Source organism: Eumetopias jubatus, unplaced genomic scaffold, assembly GCF_037043125.1.
Source record: "Eumetopias jubatus isolate StellerSeaLion01/CBP00866 unplaced genomic scaffold, mEumJub1_p1.0 scaffold_4, whole genome shotgun sequence".
NCBI lineage: Eukaryota > Metazoa > Chordata > Mammalia > Carnivora > Otariidae > Eumetopias > Eumetopias jubatus.
The window spans coordinates 99,755,889-99,774,099 of NW_028274810.1; the positions used below are offsets into that span (position 1 = coordinate 99,755,889).

Below are 18,211 nucleotides of genomic sequence, written 5' to 3' on the forward strand. Positions count from 1 at the left end.
AAATCCAGCATTCACGGGCCCTGGGCAAAGCTCCCGGGAGGTTTCAGTCTGTGGTGTGAGCACATTAGCTACAGCAAGATGGAAACTTCTCATCAAAGCTGCAGGAACACTTGGGATGAAAACCTTTCCTAAACGGGCTTTCATATGTGCTTACCTTATCTTAAGCATTAGAAGCTCGACAGCATTTGCGTTTTGAGGATGCTATTGCTAGTCAAGAAAAAACAGTCCTCCCTACTTTTCCACGAGAACTCTTTTTGGAAAGCAGTTCTGATTCTGAGCCTGAGAACACCAGGCACAGAACGAACCAACGTATGAAGTCACCCGTAGCTGTCGAGGGCTAAGTAACTGATCAGAGAACCATCTACATGGCTGCAAGAAATGTCAGAAAAGCGTGTCAGTGTGCTGTCACTGGCACAGCATGAATTTCTCACGGAACCTGGCAAAACAACCCTCTCTTCCATTAATAACTGAACATAAAAACCAAGATCAACTGGAAGGGAAAAACCCACCAGAATCCTGCGTGAGTCACATAGCTGTCTGAAGATCACATGAGCAAATCAAATGCCTGTCTGGCACCGCATTCTAGAGATTTCCTTCCTACTTTCATAAATTGACATCAACACATTCAGATAATAAAAGCTCTTCTCCAAAAAAGCCCTTTGAAATTAAAAAGGCAAGGAAGTTTTCAGGACACGTTTTGAAAGACTTCTCAACTCATTTCTTAGCTTTAGATCAGGTGTCTAAGCTTACTCCTACCCCAAACCTGGGATGTAACTTCATGGACGCCCACAGGTGGGAGGGGACAAGTCAGCCAGAGCTATGTCACCAGGGCCCACAGATGCGGCCCCGAAGCAGAGCTCCGCCCGGGGCCAAAGGCAGCTTCCCCGCCACAGCTGGCCCACTATGTCCTCACCCGGGGCAGCTGGTCCCACTGTTCTGTGTTCTTCATCTCTTCTTGCACTTCGTGGATTCGCTTCAGAGACTCCAGACTTTCATCGAGCAAAAACGTCGTGTCATTTATCAGCATGTTTATATAGCGAACAAACTGCTTCCCCGAACTGAAAAGGCAATTACATTGGACATGGTCATACAGCTCCCTGAGGCAAAATGCTGCAGCAGATCCCAAAGAAAATGGGCCCCCGCCCAAAGTGCCAACCACGTCGTCCTGTAAGGCTGCCCACCTTGGCACCACTCAAGTACTGCAGAGGTCAAGGACTATGGAGTTTCTCCTTGGATTTTGTTACTCTTTTTAATTATTAAAATCACTTCAGTGGTGCAATGGAGGTACTCTGCACAGTTTATGAGAGCCAGTTGCTCATACTTCAGGATTTTGTGAGCAGATTCCCTTGAGAGCTTAAATTTGGCACCAGTGCAAGTATTTACATCCCGCTTCTCGGCCTTTTGGCTAAGATCAAGTGTGGAAAACCAGCAAATGCTGAATTTTTTCCCCCTTCTTCAGAGAGCAGGTTTATCAACACGTCCCTGGCTCGTTCTCTCAATGACTTTAAGTAGAAAAGACACTCTTCCAGACAGAAAATATGCTTAAACTCACCAAGATACAAAGAAAGCACAATTACCCACATATGAGACAAGAGAATTACCAATACAGTGATTTTTCATTATAAGGAGACAATGAAGAAAAGCTGGAAGCTGCAATATTGATAAAGGAGAATATTAACTTACTTTCTAGAACCTGAAGCTTCCCATCTATAAAACTGTCCTGCATATCCTGTTACAGTGGAGGGCTCGCTGGGGCACTGAGATGCTGGTGCACCGTCAGGCTTTGTAACTGCAAGATTAGTGGAGCAAAGAAGAGCTACATACACTTTAGGATCTACTGCTGTGTAATCAGGGGGCGGGAAGCCCGTGCCTGGGGAGGAGAAGTTCCTGCGAACAAGGGTGGGAAGCTTAGATTTCAGGAACAAGGAAAGTTCAGGGCAAGCACTCCCACTCAGCACCATGCAGATCAAGCCACGGGCCTGTCTGGTCTAAGCTCATGCCAGGGCTTGTGGGAACATAATTCTGACCATAAGAGCAACTTTTGGAAAGAGAATTAACTTGAAGAGTCTACTCTGCAGAAACCTATCTAGCAAATGGTTACTCCACTGGTAATACGAAATTTTATTGACTAGTAACTTAGCTAACAAGTGACAGCTAGACCTGATCAGTGATCTAACATGGGTTGCAAAAGATCCAAGCAGATGGGATAAAATTTCTCCTGAAGATTATTTCAAGAGTTCAACATTTTCATCTCCCTTCTTTTTAAAGCACCTTTCCTTTTAAAGTAACTTAGATGAAATGACTAATGTCCAGATTTAAGTAGCCACTAAAATTTCAGGTAGATAACAAAAAGTCCTTAATCAAGGTTTAGGGCCTTATTACAAAGAATGACATTTGAAATGACAACCCCAACCTAACCACTTCCAAATCAGAAGTCTTCCTAACATTTCGCATCTAAATCTTGACATCATGTTCGAGAACACTCTACGATCTCATTCCAGTCATTCTGACAACTTCACTTAACACTGTAATCGCAGAAACACCCAAAAACACTTCACGGATCATCTCAGAATATTTATAGATTCTTTATGTATACATACCATCCCCACAGTGTCTTGACAAATCTAAAGTTCAGCGATACCTTGCAAGCACAGACATTTAGTTAACTCTGCTCACGTGTAGCAGAACCATCTAGAAAACTTAAAGGAGGCTGAGACCAAGCCAACAGTCCAGGAGAATCAGCTCGGAAAGATTTAAGCAGTCACCCTACCTGTGATTTGCAAGAGAGCAACCTGTGACATCGGGCGCCCGATACTCACTTGAACTCCTCCATGAAGGTGCCATGGTGAGCTATGTTTTGCCAAAGGCTTTTAAAAATGGTGCTAATGTGATAGCGAATGGTGAACTTGTCGTAGAACTCACTGGTGGCTCCGGTGTGCTCAACATCTAGAGAAGAGAGAAGGATGAGTACTGCCTTACCTTTCTAAAAGCAGTTACTGCGTCCACGATGTTACTGAGTGCATACAAATCTGTAAATTTAGAGATGTGATAAGATCGTGCCCCTATCTCTCACATGTAAGGCAGGACAGAAATCAGGAGGTGGTTCTGAAGACACAAGCTTCACAGTGAAGGTCCGGCAATGACACAACACGAAATGAATTGCTCGGAAAGCGGCTGGCCTCATCGGCACAGCACCCACTCGCCAATGACCAGAAAAAAAAAACTGGGCTGAATTTTCTTAAGGTCCACATGCTTATTAAATGTGACTATATAGGCCAGGTGCCTGGGTGGCTCAGTCGGTGAAGCGACTGCCTTCGGCTCAGGTCATGATCCTGGAGTCCCGGGATCGAGTCCCACATCGGGCTCCCTGCTCGGCGGGGAGTCGGCTTCTCCCTCTGACCCTCTTCCCTCTCGTGCTCGCTATCTGTCATTCTCTCTCTCTCAAATAAAATCTTTTAAATAAATAAATAAATAAATGTGACTATAGGCCTACCTCATTTTATTGTGCTTCGTAGACACTGTGGGGTTTGTTTGTTTGTTTTTTAATTACAAATTAAAGATTTGTGGCAACTGTGCATCGAGCAAGTCTATCAGCCCCATTTTCCCAACAGCATTTGCTCACTTCATGTCTCTGTGTCACTTCTTGGTAATTCCCACAATATTTCAAACTTGTTCATTATTATTATATTTGTTATGGTGATCTGTGATCAGGGATTATGACCCACTGAAAGCTCAGATGATAGCATTTTTAGCAATAAAATATTTTTATTTTTATTTATTTATATAAAAGACTTTATTTGGGGCGCCTGGGTGGCTCAGTCATTAAGCATCTGCTTTTGGCTCAGGTCATGGTCCCAGGGTCCTGGGATCGAGCCCCGCATCAGGCTCCCTGCTCAGCGGGAAGCCTGCTTCTCCCTCTCCCACTCCCCCTGCTTGTGTTCCGTCTCTCGCTGTGTCTCTGTCAAAGAAATAAAATCTTAAAAAAAAAAAAATTAAATTAAAAAAATAAAAGATTTTGTTTATTTGAGAGTGAGCGAGCAAGAGAACACGAGTCGGGGGAGGAGGAGAGGGTGAAGCAGACTCCCTGCTGAGCAGGGAGCCTGACAGGGGCTCGATCCTGGGACTCCGGGACCATGACCTGAGCCAAAGACAAATGCTGAACTGACTGAGCCACCGAGGTTCCCCAATTTTAAATTAAGATATATCCATTGGTTTTTTAGACATGATGATAATGTACACTTAACAGACTACAGTATAGTGTAAACGTAACTTTCATACGCACTGGGAAAGGAAAAAATCCATCTGACTTCCTTTATTCTCGTATTTGCTTTATTACAGTGGTCTGGACCTGAATCTGCAATAGCTCCGAAATATGCCTTATTATTTTAAGTACTTTTGTACAATTAACATTTTCAAACATGTACCCAAGTAGAGAAAAGCTTAGTAAAATCCTATGTACTCATCACTCATTTACCAATTACCAACATCCGTGTACTATTATTAAAATGGAACAAAGATCAAACTTAGTTATCCAAAAGACAAATAGCTTAAGCGTGAGAAGCTCCTGAGTTTATGACAAGTTTTAAAAAGAGGGAAAGTTGTCAGGTAAAGACAATAAGGCTCAAGAAAAAGATAAAAATGTAAGTTAAAATAAGATACCATTTTTACCTATCAACTAGTAGATTATTACAAAAATGACAAAACTGCGTGTGAGAATCTGGGCGGGAGGTACCTTCTGACTGCTGGTGAGAATGAACAGTGACACAACCTCTTGAAGGCAATGTGACAACTTGCATCACAAGCCATCAATGAGCCCATCTCCCTGACCCAACAATTCTATTCCAGAAAACACATGCAGGCAGGTTCAAAGACTGATCTCCCAGGATACTCTCTACAGTACTATTTATATTAGAGAAAAAATGTAAATGCAAATGCCCAACAGAGAACATGAAAAAATACTTGTGATCTACGAAGTGAAAAACACAGGTTACTGAATGGGGTCAATCATATTTAAAACCACACACACACACACACACACACACACACACACATGATACTGAGCAAAATGTTAACTGAGATTCTGAGGGCAGAGACTATCAATAACTTTTATTTTCTTCTTGGTATTTCCTATATTTTGCAAAAGAACGTATTTTTTTGTGACAAGAAAGATTATTTAAAAATGAGAGGGGTAAGATAATTAGCACTTATCATACAAAGACCTGAAAGCACTTATGCATATTCATTAGGTCAACCTTTCTTTACAATGAACTAAGTGTCATTTTGTTAACTGTAGAAAAGTGTGAACTGGGGCGTCTGGGTGGCCCAGTCGGTTAAGCGTCTGACTCCTGGTTTCGGCTCAGGTCGTGATCTCAAGGGTGGTGAGACTGAGTCCTACATCAGGCTCTGCACTCACTGCGGAGTTCGCTTGAAGATTCTCTCCCTCTGCCCCTCTCCCTGCTCATGGGCGCTCTTTCACTCTCTCAAATAAATAAATAAATCTTTATTTAAAAAAAGTGTGAACTAAAGTGTGGAGAGCTGATTTAAAGAGTCTACTTGAGAAAGACGCTGGGGGACTGATACAGAGCCTCTCATAGCCTCAAAATCGCCCTTAATACCTGTACCACTTCCTGAGCACAGCAAAAGCTAAGTAATGCCAACATTTAAAAAATTTCACTCCTGGGCGCCTGGGTGGCTCAGTTGGTTAAGCGACTGCCTTCGGCTCAGGTCATGGTCCTGGAGTCCCGGGATCGAGTCCCACATCGGGCTCCCTGCTCAGCAGTGAGTCAGCTTCTCCCTCGGACCCTCCCCCCTCTCATGCTCTCTCTCTCTCTATCTCATTCTCTCTCTCAAATAAATAAATAAAATCTTTAAAAAAAAAAAAAAAAATTTCACTCCTCATGCTCCCTCAAAACTGCAGCGGCCCGAATTCTACTTCCCAAGTTCGAGTTCTAAGAGGCCTGAAATGAACCACATCCTGGCTGGCCTTGCTCCCCTGCTGCTCACTGTGCTCCCCCCCACAGGTCTTCTTATTCACTAAGCTGCCCAGGCCTCAGGGCCTTTACACTTGCTATCCCAGTTGCCTGCCACACTGTGGCTGAGATCTTCGTCTGATTCACTCTTCCGTCTCATTTCCAAAGTCACCGTCAGAGACCTTCCCTTACTGTGCTCCTTAAAGTAGCATCATGCCCTCCTCCCACACCCACCACCTGCAAGTATCTTATTTATTGGTTCCATTGTCTATCTCCCAACTAGAACACCTGGCTCACAAGACCAGCGACTTTGACATCCTCACCACTAGGCCTTAGCATCAAAACCAGTGCTGACACACAGTAGGAGCTTCATAAATATTTGTAGAATTAGAGACTGAATCTACTTGGGCTAACGCTGGCTTTGCCGATTCAGATCCACCTGGGGAGGAGAAGAGTCTGGAAGTAAGTCTTTGTTATCAGTGTTCTTCTAAGTTCTGAGTAGGCAGGTTGGGAAAGCTGGTCCTTAAGGAACTGACGGCTGGTACAAATAAAATACTCTGATTTTGGAACTTAATTTTGTTTTTGAAACAAAAATTTGATCTTAAGCATTTCCAAAGCAGGATATTCTCTGGGGGTAGAAAAGAGGAGCCTGTTCCATAGGTCCATTTCTAGTTCATGTCTGAGAGTCTGTACCTAAGTCAGCAGGTGTTATTATGGGGCGATGCACGAGTGGGAGGGGCTGTCTTCTTTGGTGTCCCACTGAAGGGCTCTCTGGGCACTGGTCCCCTGTGACCACAACAGTAACAGTGCAGCAGTCAGGAGCACCTGTGCTAAGGTCCACCTGCCGAAATTGCTGCCACTCACTAGCTGCTGACCTTCAGCAAGCTTCTGGACCTTTCTAAGCTTCGGGTTCCTCGTTTGGAAGACGGAGATATTTATAGCCCCCATCTTGACGATGGCTGTGCAGAGTAAGTGAAAGGATTCGTGAGGATTCGGTAAGTGGTGGCTATTATTAGTAGGGGTATCATCTCTCTAGGACTGTAGACGTGGTCCAGGGCCAGGGGGTACACCGCTTGGTGGCAAAGGGGAAAAGAAGCCCCTCGGATCTTACTAGTGGGGCTCTGCCAGACCCAGCACTGGTCTCCCAGGAAGAAGCCCACCCCTCTGCACCCCCATGCTGAATTCCAAAGCCACAGTGACAGGCCCAGGGCACTTACCGAGTATAAAATACATTTAACCAAACATTTTTTGCTTTTAGTACTAACGATACATGTTTACTGCAGAATAATTAAGTTCAGATTAATTTTTTAAAAAGAAAAAGAAATAAAACCATTTACAGTTCTACCATTCAAAACTAACCAGCTCACTGTTAGTGTTTTGGTATATGTTCCTCCATGCGGTTGTCTGTCGTACGGATGTGTACCAACATACTGAACGTACTGGTTCATTACTTGACATTTTTAATGTAAATAACACAGTATTTTTCACAGCTCATATAGACCCACTTCATGGATAAACTGTGATTTACTTAATTTATCCACAGCTGGAAGAAATTTAGGCTGTTTTTAGTATTTTCACTACACTGCATTATAAATGACGCTGCAGTGAATATCATTATAAATATGCACACACATTTATAATTATCCCCACAGAGCAGATTACTAGAAATTAAGTTTACATGCAGAAGGGTGAGCTGTTTGTTTAGCTGCTGTCTCTCAGTGCCCAACCCACCCTTTATACTTGGCTTTGCCAGGCTGGGGCTAGGACTCTGCAAGTTTCCCCTTGCCAGCCGGCCCTCTGCCGGGTTCGCCAATAGGGGGTGCTGCAGGAGAACTGGAAAACTACAGGACAGCAGGGACTTGGTCCCAGGCCGTAGGCGGGCTGCTCCTGCCAGCAATGGTCCTTCCTCCAATCGGCAGCAGCTCCCTCCAGGCTCCAGCTCAGTCCCACAGTCGCAGAACTAGTTAGCCTGCGCTCCTCAGAGACAGAAGCGGGCCAGTGTCCTTCCTCAGAGACCTAGGTCCCAGTTCTGCCCTGGCCCTCATTCGAGCTGCCAGATTTTACTTACTCCAGCCTCTTCCCTGGGTTCCCCCAGCTCTGGAGACAGATGATGGCTGCTTCCTGAACCCATAATCTGCCTTACGCCAAAGTTCTTATTTGCCTTTCTGTCCTCCAATATCTATTTGCCCAGTTCCTTATATAGTTGCTCCTTGAACAACAACAGAGGCTTGAACTGCATGGGTCCACTTACAGATTTTTTTTCAATAAATATACATACAGGACCATAAATGCATTTACTCTTCCTTATGATTTTTTTTTTTTTAAGATTTTACTTCTATTTATTTGAGAGAGAGCAAGAGAGAGCTAGGGAGCACGAGTAGGGGCAGAGGGAGAGGGAGAAGCAGACTCCCCGGTGAGCAGGGAGCCCGATGTGGGGTTTGATCCCAGGACTCTGGGATCATGACCTGAGCTGAAGGCATCCCTCTTCCTTATGATTTTCTTAATAACATTTTATTTCCTCTAGTTTACTTTCTCATAAGAATACAGTATGTAATACACATAACATAAAAAGATGTGTTAGTTTATGTTACTGTTTATGTTACTGATAAGGTACTACATAACAAATTCAACATTCTGGTCAATAGTAGGCTTTTAATAAACCTGGGGGAGTCAAAAGGTAAAAGTGGATTTTTGGCTGTGTGTGGGGGGTCTCTAACTCCTACGTTGTTCAAGGGTCAACTGTATTTAAATTCTATTAAAATAACTGGTATGGGGGCACCTAGGTGGCTCAGTCATTGAGTGTCTGCCGTCAGCTCAGGTCACGATCCCAGGGTCCTGGGATCGAGCCCCGCATCGGGCTCCCTGCTCGGCGGGGAGCCTGCTTCTCCCTCTCCCCCTGCTTGTGCTCCCTCTCTCGCTGTGTCTCTCTCTGTCAAATAAATAAAATCTTTAAAATAAAAATAACTGGGATGTTTCTATTTTCCTTACTTGACCTTGACCGATACATAGGATATATACATTTTTAGGGCTTTTGGTGTGGACTGCCAAACTGCCTTCTGGAAAGGTTTTACCAATTTACATTCTCATAAGAGTTTCTTAGCGCTGATTCCACATACTAGCTAAGGGGGAGATGAAACAGGCATTGGCAGGTTAGAGTTGTTCTCTACAACTATGTTATTAGCACTAGGCATTCTTATCTTAAAAAATAAATAAACAGGTGAAAAGAGGTGGTACCTTATTGTTATTTTAAGAAATGCAGAATTATCTTCACCTAAGTCTGATGCAAGTGCAAGACCCTGAATGAGGTCGTGTCCCGTACATATGTAACTCATCATCTGGACCTGAATGGCCCTCTCTGCCAGGGAGGGAGGCCCTCCCTCCCAGGACTAAGAAATGAAAGAGGACTAGAGGGCCGAGAGGCTTTTTACCCATGAGTGTTCTCTCTGCTGTTGCCAAAGTGAGGGTGTTAACAAAACTTCAAAGGGCTTGTCTATTTGCTTTAGGTTTAAGAGGATACCCAGAGGCTGGGAAGAAAAGAAACTCTTTCTCTCTCTCTCTCCTTCCTTTTTTTTTTTTTTTTTTAAGTAATCGCTATACCCGACGTGGGCCTTGAACTCACAACCTAGAGATGAAGAGTCGCATGGTCTACCGATGGAGCCAGCCAGGTACCCCAGAGAAACTCTTATTAGATGTTACAAAGCAATGGTGACAAAAGAAAAAGGAGGTAGATGGACTGTTGGAACCCTTAGTAGTGAAGAGAGAGGTGACGGCACCAGCTCCAAATGAGCAGGAGCAGGTCTTGGTCAACAGGGAAGGGATGTTCATCACTGATGGCTGTCACACAGAGGAATCCACAAACTTCTGTTGCTGCAGTGAACAGCAAGTGGCCGTACTCACGGACAGCCAGTGTTTCTCCCAGAGTATGGCAAGTACACTCTACTAAATGCTAAAGACACTTACTGAGTGCCCAGAATGTGCTAGGTTCAACAGAAGAGAAGGCAGACAAGACATACTTCCTTTACTGCAACATGTACAAACTGGAAGGAAAATGTATCATTAGTAGAATCCCATGCCTTTACTAGCAGACAGGTCAATAAGGTCTCAAGCTAATCAGTTGATGAAAACACATTTGTAGTTCAAAAGCCAAATTAAGCATAAAAATTTGGAATCCAATTCATCCAGAAGTGGAGGACCTCCTTACAGAGGGTCTGATGTGTTCTCTGTCTGTTCACCAATGTAGCCTAGCACCTAGAACAGTGCCTGGCTATTAGCAGGCACTCAATAAATGTGTGTGGATTTAGTGAATGAGAGAAGACTCCCTGATATCCTGATTCCACTGATTTAAATGGGGTTCAAAAATAAACATTTTTAACAAGCTCCTTGTTTTACCCACGTTCTAGAAACTCTGAGTTACACAACAGTATTATAAAAGTAGCTAAAAGTTCATCTGATTTTCAGTGGATCCTGGCGCATCATCAAGGACTAGTGCGTAGAATAGTCAATGGGATATTTCCACTCCTTAGGGAAAACTAAGCAACAGTACATTCTCTGCCGGTGGTGGGGTTAGTGGGGTTAGTAGGTTATACTTGTAAGTGGCCATCAGAATATTAGCTACCAGATTTAGAGTAACTCCGTCCACTGGCTTTAGACGACCTTGCCTATCCGAATACTCTTACCTGTATAAAACTTCATCAGTGAAGGGACCAACAATTTGGTGGAGAGAGGATGGTTTTCGATCATTTCAAAAAACTTCTGGGTTCGTGGCTGAACAGCAGGGTTGGTCATAAACATGACTTCTACCAGTTTCGCCACCAGATAAGGATTTCGGATGTAGTTCTGGTTACACAACATCACAACGAGGAACATCACAATATCCTGAGTACAGGGCTCATAAAGCACCTGAGGAGAGTATCTGGAGAGAGGCAAGAAGAGCAAGAAATAAAGCTCCCAGAAACTCTCACTGGGCAGATGCTGGGGTCATCACGCAGGGAAGAGGCCAATAGGTCTAGGAGCCAAGATACTGAATTCCTTGGAACTTGCTGAGTTTCAAATGACTGTTTACTTTATAACTAGACAGATTTTAAATCTAGTGTGTCTACTGGCTGAAGCATGTTATATTAACTTATATTATTTTAGGAAATAAACCAAAGCCATGATTAAATTATGAGGTAAGTTTCATAAAAGAGCTTTGCTACCAAAAAAGACTTAAAAAAAATTTTTTTAAAGATTTTTGTTTAAGTAATCTCTACATTCAATGCAGGGCTCAGACTCACAACCTCAAGATCAAGAGTCGCACGCTCCACTGCCTGAACCAGCCAGGCACCCCTAAAATTTTTTTCTGGTAATTATTTTAACTAAAAAAAAAAAAACAAAAAACTTCAAACATCAGTTATAAACTCAAACCATTTCTTTGTAAGCTTTCTCCAATGTTATAATTGAAAAAAAATCTGGTACAAAATATAGACGTGGGTATTTCTGGCTTTTGAATGTTCAGTTAGATATTTATAAACTGTTTGCGCCTTCTGTTTCTCAGAAACACATACTCAATTATTAGAAATTCAACTCAGTTTTCAGAGAGTACATTCTTATCAGCATTGTTAATCCTGCTTCTGTCTTGAAGATATTATTGGAACTGGCTTGGTGCCATAGTTGGATTTATTTTACCAGTCTCCAGACAGTATTCAGTTACAGCAGTTACGTAAAATTTCAGGCATAAAATGGAGGGCTGCAACATAGTTCGTAATACAATGTACATTCTGTATAAAAACAAATTAGAACCATGCAGTGTGTCAAAGGCACTTACTGTACAATAAAAAATAAAAATTCAGCGACGTCTTCTACATAAAACTCAGGCAATGCTGCAAATACCTTGGGGACATCTGAGTTTAAAGGCAGTGTTATACTGTCAAAGAGAATAAAAGCACAAGTTATAGAACAAAATCATGGCACCTGGAACCCCCCCCCCCGCAAAAACCCCAACCAACCAAACAAACAAACAAAAAAAACCCACACAAAATCATGGCACCTGAAACTATAAAGACTATAAGACGGCCATTACAAGTAAGTATTTTACTGGGGGAAAACCTCCTCTAACACAAATATGGAAAAGGTACACAAGCCAGGAGACTAGAACCTGAAATGAACAGGGAAGAATGAAGACAGTGGATGTATTATGCTGTGTAGGAGATGTTTCTCCTTTTACTGCTTTTCTGTTAAGGCTAATGTAATAAAATAGGAAGGAAATAAAAGGGTCATATTTGGTCATTTTATGCAAATCAAACTGTTTCGAGGCAACAGAGCTACACATATAACTTTAAATAATATTTTTTACTCCTGCAGAGGGCCTTCAGCCAACCTCATCAACATCAGTCGGTCCAGACACTTCAGAGTAACAATAAACTAATAACACCTGGCTGGGTATTTTCCTGGACCCAGTGCTCAAACGGGCCTAATATCCTGTTACCTCCAGGTTTTAGTTTCTAATTTGTAGATTTCCTTTTCTATCAATCTATGGCCAATTTGTAAAAAGGACCAGGTCAAAATTAAACTCATAGGTGCTGACACTCCCTTCTTACTGTAATCACTGGGAAAACACTAATATTACTACTTTTGTAGTCTGCACAGGTACAACCCGGAAACTGAAGAACGGATTCTTGACAAAGTAAGGGTTTGGGTTTTAGCTACCGACTGGAGGCCAGTGGAGACAGCACAGGACACCGAGGAGAGAGGAGGTGAGGAGGAAGGGCACACTCACTCGGGATAGGCGGGGTCCAGGATGCGGAGCAGCAACTGAATGAGAAGGCCATAAAAATTCAGACATCTTCTCAGAAAGCTCTCATCAAGTAAACCAGCGTCAGCACAGGCCTTGCACCGTACCAGTTTCTGTGGAAGGAGGTATGCCCCCACCCACAGATTAGTTGGTAGCCAAGTGCCTGCAGCGTTGACTGGCCAGGGAATGGGCCAGGAGATGGGAATTCGAGGTTCTAGGCTTTTCGCAAGCTTCATCTCTAACTAGCTATAATGTGCTGGTCATGTCCTAAAAGCTTACCTTGTTCTGAGAAAAACAAAAGTACGCCATGCAAACCACTGGGCGGAAAGCCGAGCACACAGTTACGGCTCAAAAAGGAAGTTAATACTGTCATATTTAAATAGCTTGACTGGGGGACAGGGTTGATGGGCGTCAGAGATGGTTAGTGGAAAGAAGCCAGACAAATCTGCACCTGAATTCCAGGTCACCATTTATGAACTGCCCCTGGACAAAATGCTTGTCCACTGAGGGTCCCACACCCACCTCAGAGGACAGCTGTGAGAAGGAAACCCAAGGCATGCATGCGCATTGGCGCATCTGTTTAAAGTTTCCAGGCACCTTCTAACATGTCTGTGGGGTGTTCACGGGGTCTACAGACGCCAGGAAAGGGCCCATGGTGTATTCTGCATCTCAGCAGGTCTAGTGTATTGTAAATAAAACAATTCTATCTTAACTTGCACCAGAAATCGAAGTTAAAATGTCCACATATCCTCCTACTAATTGACAGAAAGCAGAACCTGCTAATATTCAGTTTTATAATTTGAACAAAAACACAAGATAAATGCATAAATAAGCTGTCTACACTCCATTGTACAGCCTTTGCCCAGCATCCGTCTTCAGCTGTGTCTCACCAGCGGAAATCTTCCTGTCTACAGTTAGGTTCCATGCAGTGGATCATTTTTAACGACAAATGAAGAAGGAGGGATTGGGGGGGGCTCTTCCCACTGCCACAAATCCACTCAGCCACACATCGTGAAAATGCATGCCTGGCACACTGGGTCACGGGCTGGGAGGCAGTGGAGGGGAAGAACCTTGCAGAAGGGTTAAGAAAGGCAGGTGACGTCAAACTGAGGATGCTAAAACCGGGAAGAATTCATGCTGTCACGGGCATAAGCACTTGCAGATTCTGTCTTGATTTAAATACTGTATGTAGACCCAGGTGAGGTCATCAACTAGTTTGAAAGTGCCGTGTTTTATCTTTAGGGGAAAGAACAATGAAGGATAAAGGATGCTGCGCGGCTCACTCAAGGCACACATTCTGGTAGGAAAATCGCTACAGAGAGGCTGACCTAGAATGACTGCAATTCACTTTACAAACCTTAAGCTGAGTTTTGCAACGCTTCAGCATTTCGCGGTGTCTAGTTGCCAGTGGGGAATCTTTCCATTGGCTCTCATTATTTTTCAAATCTTCCACAGTTCTGAAACCAAGGACTAATGGTCAAACACAAGAAGACACACAGATCCATCTTATCTATTCATTTTGACCATTTCAAGGACTGTCAGATACACATTTCCTCCCACATTTTAGCATCTTTAAAGTCAGAATATTTCTTATCATTCATTGGCGGAACTTTTCTTTCTTATTGGTTCCTAATATAATGAATATCTTGAAATTGATGGTACTTTAGATTTAATGACATATAATAATTTCTTTTGGAAAGGAATACATTGTTCCCTTATTTTCCTGGGAGGGAGAAAAAGAAGTCCCTTGCGAAAATTCCCGGTTACTAGACCTGGTCAGTTACCCCAAACAGAAGGCTGGTTCAACAACGGCAGCTCCTTTTCCTCTCCTGCCACCGCTCCCTCTGTATGGAATGCTCTCCTCTGAGGTTATCTTTGCAGCTTGCCCCTTCACTTCCTTCGGATGCCCGCCCAAATATCACCTGCCAGTCAGGCCATATCCTGCCTATCTTAGAGACTGGCTCACTAAATGCTGTATCAACCCCTCTCTATCAAGATAACGCACAGAAAACTGGAGGTTGGTAAATTCTTTGAACCTACACTTTCCCAGACTCCCTTGCTGCCAGCGAATCTGCCCATGACCTAGCTTCCATCAGGAGGTGAACCCTCGCTGGAGGCAGAAGTGAATCCTGGGGAGTGGCAGCCACACAGTGTTTCTGGAAGCATAGTAGTGGAGGAGTTCTGCCAGAAGCACTGACAGAGGCTCTACAGTCAGGATGAACCCTGGAGCGGCTTCCTGCCCAGTCAGGTTTAAAGGTGAACTCCAGGTACATACCTCACTCCCCAAACTGATGATGATCTGACAGACTGACTGCGGCCACTAAAACTGCTGTGTGACACCTGTTTCTGCAGCTTATGAGGGGGAGATGGCACTGGAAGACGCTCAGAAGCCCTGTGGGATGGCAGATTGGCCTGACGGGTCAGCTCTAGGGAGCCACACGGGACAGGCTCATGGAACAGTGAGGCAAAGTGCAAGGCAGCCTTGTTTGGCTTCCAACTGGATGGTCTTGATAACAAATGTGGTAACATATTTGTTTTTCCAAACAAACTGCTGTAGATTTCAAAGCACTGGGACTTAGTCTCTTCCACATCCTTGGCTCCTTACCATGGAAGGTGACAGATCTATAGGTTTTATGGGCTGGGACGTGAGCGACTTTGGGACATCATTATTCTACCTACCACATTTGTAGTGACAGAATGTGGGAGTGTGTGCGGAATGGATCCTGGAGACACCTGATCAGCAAGAGTGAACCATGCAAAGATCCTTCTATGTAGAACTAAATTCACGGACATGGTTACACCTACCAGAGATCCTGGATTCAAGATTATCATGAGTAGCTGGGAGGGGTCTGAAATGTGCCACCAGCTAGTGGACTAAAACTTGGAATTTGACAGTGACCTATGCTGAGTGAAGCTGAGCTATCTGGTATCCCTTGACAGAATTCTGAGGAAGGAATCTAAAGTTTAACAAGCTGAGAATATTAATATATAATACTGTGTGTGACTGGCTCAGACAAACCTTCCTCCTGAAACCTGCCCTCTCGCCCTCCCCATACCCTAGAGGACATCTCTCGTATCACAGCACTGGGAAGTACACAGGTGAGGGGAACTCCGACATCTTTGAGAAGCACAACAGTGACCGTCCACAGTAGGGTGGGAGCGAAAGCAGTCGATGGTACCATTGAAATGGATCATCCAAAGTCAGTAAAAGAGATGGGATCCCAGGGCTCCAAGATGAAGAAACAGACAAATTCACAATCACAGTTTGAAACTGTATAAGCCTCTCTCAATAATTGATATAATAGGTCGCCTGGGTGGCTCAGTTGGTTAAGCGACTGCCTTCGGCTCAGGTCATGATCCTGGAGTCCTGGGATCGAGTCCCGCATCGGGCTCCCTGCTCAGCAGGGAGTCTGCTTCTCCCTCTGACCCTCCCGCCTCTCATGCTCTCTCATTCTCTCTCTCTCAAATAAATAAAATCTTTAAAAAAAATTGGTATTATAAGCTGATAAAATGAGCAGAAAGAGAAAAATCTGAATAAAAGATGAACAAACCTGACGTAACCGACAAAATATGAGACTGTGCAATAAGCAACACAGAAAGCACATTCTTTTCAGGTCTCTGTGGAACATTTACTCAAGTACATGTTAGGCTATAAAGCAAATTTCAGTAAAGTTCAAAGGACACAAATCAGAACACGTCCTCTGACCACAATGAAATTTAGCTAGGAATCAATAACAAAAGATAAACAGACAAATTCCCCAAGAATCTGGAATTTCAACAATATATTTTTCAATAACCCACAGGTCAAATAAGAAATAATAAAAATTGGAAAATATTTTGAACTGAACAGTAAAATGTGACAAATGTTACAAAAATGAGGGATGCAGCTAAAACCAGGCTTCGAGGGAAAGAAACAGCCTCAAATGCATATATAAGGGCTGAAAATGAATGATATAAGTACCAATCTTAAGAGGCAAGAGAGGGAACAAGATGGCGGAGGAGGAGGAGACCTAGATTTCGTCTGGTCTCAGGAATTCAGCTGAATAGGGATCAAACCATTCTGAACACCTACGAACTCAACAGGAGATCGAAGAAGAGAGTAGCAACAACTCTCTGAACAGAGAAGCGACCACTTACTGGAAGGTAGGACGTACAGGAAAAGTGAATCCGAGGCAATATTCGGGAGGATAGACGGCGGGAGAGGGGGCCTCCGTCCGCGGCTTCTGGCAAGTGCTAGAGCCGCGGAGCACAAAATCGGAACTTTTAGAAGTCGGCTCCGCGGGGGGACGTCGCTGCAGTGGCTAAGCGGGGGGTGGAACCCTCGCGGGACAGTGCGGTCTCAGGACCCTCGGGGTCACAGAAAGACCGGGGGAGCCTGAGTGCGGCAGAGCTCCCAGGGATCGGAGCGGGGAAGCCGGCTGCAGAGACGGAGCCGAGGCGCGGGCTCTCAGCTCGGGGTGGCCATAAACTGTGATCCGCGGCCCAGTGGGGCCACTGCGCCTCCAGCAGGGACCCAACAAGCGGCAGAGCCGGGGAGACTCCCCTTCCTCCCCCGGGAGGAGCGGCGCGGGAGCGCACCGCAGGGATCTGCTGGGTTTGGAGACTCCACAGGGGGTCAGGTGCCAGAGATACAAACGCTCGGTCACAGGCCGGGTGAGCACGGAGTGCGGCCGGAGACCGGGGACACGGGAGTGACTGCTTTTCTCTGGGGGCGCACTGAGGAGCGGGGCCCCGAGTTCTCAGCTCCTCTGGGTGGAGATTGGGAGGCCACCATTTTCGCCCTGGTCCTCCAAAGCTGTACCGAGAGCTTGCAGGGAACAAAAGCTCCTGAGAGCAAACCCGAGCAGCTTGCTTAGCCCGGACCGACAAGGGCGGGGCAGTTCTGCCTCCGGCAAAGACATTTGGAAACCACAGCAACAGGCCCCTCCCCCAGAAGATCAGCACGAACAGCCAGCAAGCCAAGACCAAGTTTACCCATCAAGGAGGACAGGAGAACTCCAGCGCTACGGGAATACTGCACATAGAATTCATGGCTTTTTTTTTTACCATGATTCATTAGTTCATCAAAGTTAATGTTTTTTAACTTTTTTTTAATTTTTCTTTTTCCCTTTTTCAACCAACATCTTATCAATCCCTTTTTGAAAAAAAAACATTTTTTACTTTTCATTTTTAGAATCATATTTTATCCTTTCATAGTAGTTACCCTAATTTTTGGCATATATATATAAGTTGTTCTCTCTAAAATTTTGAGATACAGTTTCTTCTAACAGATCAAAATATACCCTAAATCACTAGTGTATGGCTTTGTTCTAGTCTCCTGCCTGATCACATTCTCTCCCTTTTTTCTTTCTTTTTTTTTAAATCTTCTTTTCTTTTTTCAAACAACTTATCAATTCCTCTTATAAAATCTTTTATAATTTTCATCTTTACAGTCATCTTCCATCCCTTCATTGTATCAACCCTTATTTTGTAC

General features: G+C 44.1%; 1 protein-coding gene across 1 annotated transcript in view; it reads right to left on the reverse strand.

Annotated features, from left to right (window-relative positions):
• The window catches only part of UBE4B (ubiquitination factor E4B), a 128,815-nt gene that overhangs the window by 13,853 nt on the left and 96,751 nt on the right, over positions 1–18,211 (reverse strand). Inside the window, exons 17-22 of the mRNA XM_028108147.2 lie at positions 14,096–14,195; positions 12,724–12,851; positions 11,773–11,871; positions 10,646–10,881; positions 2,820–2,946; positions 914–1,058 (exon numbers count right to left, since the gene is read on the reverse strand). Of these exons, the coding sequence (XP_027963948.1) occupies positions 914–1,058; positions 2,820–2,946; positions 10,646–10,881; positions 11,773–11,871; positions 12,724–12,851; positions 14,096–14,195 (835 nt within the window). The remainder of the gene's footprint in view (positions 1–913; positions 1,059–2,819; positions 2,947–10,645; positions 10,882–11,772; positions 11,872–12,723; positions 12,852–14,095; positions 14,196–18,211) is intronic.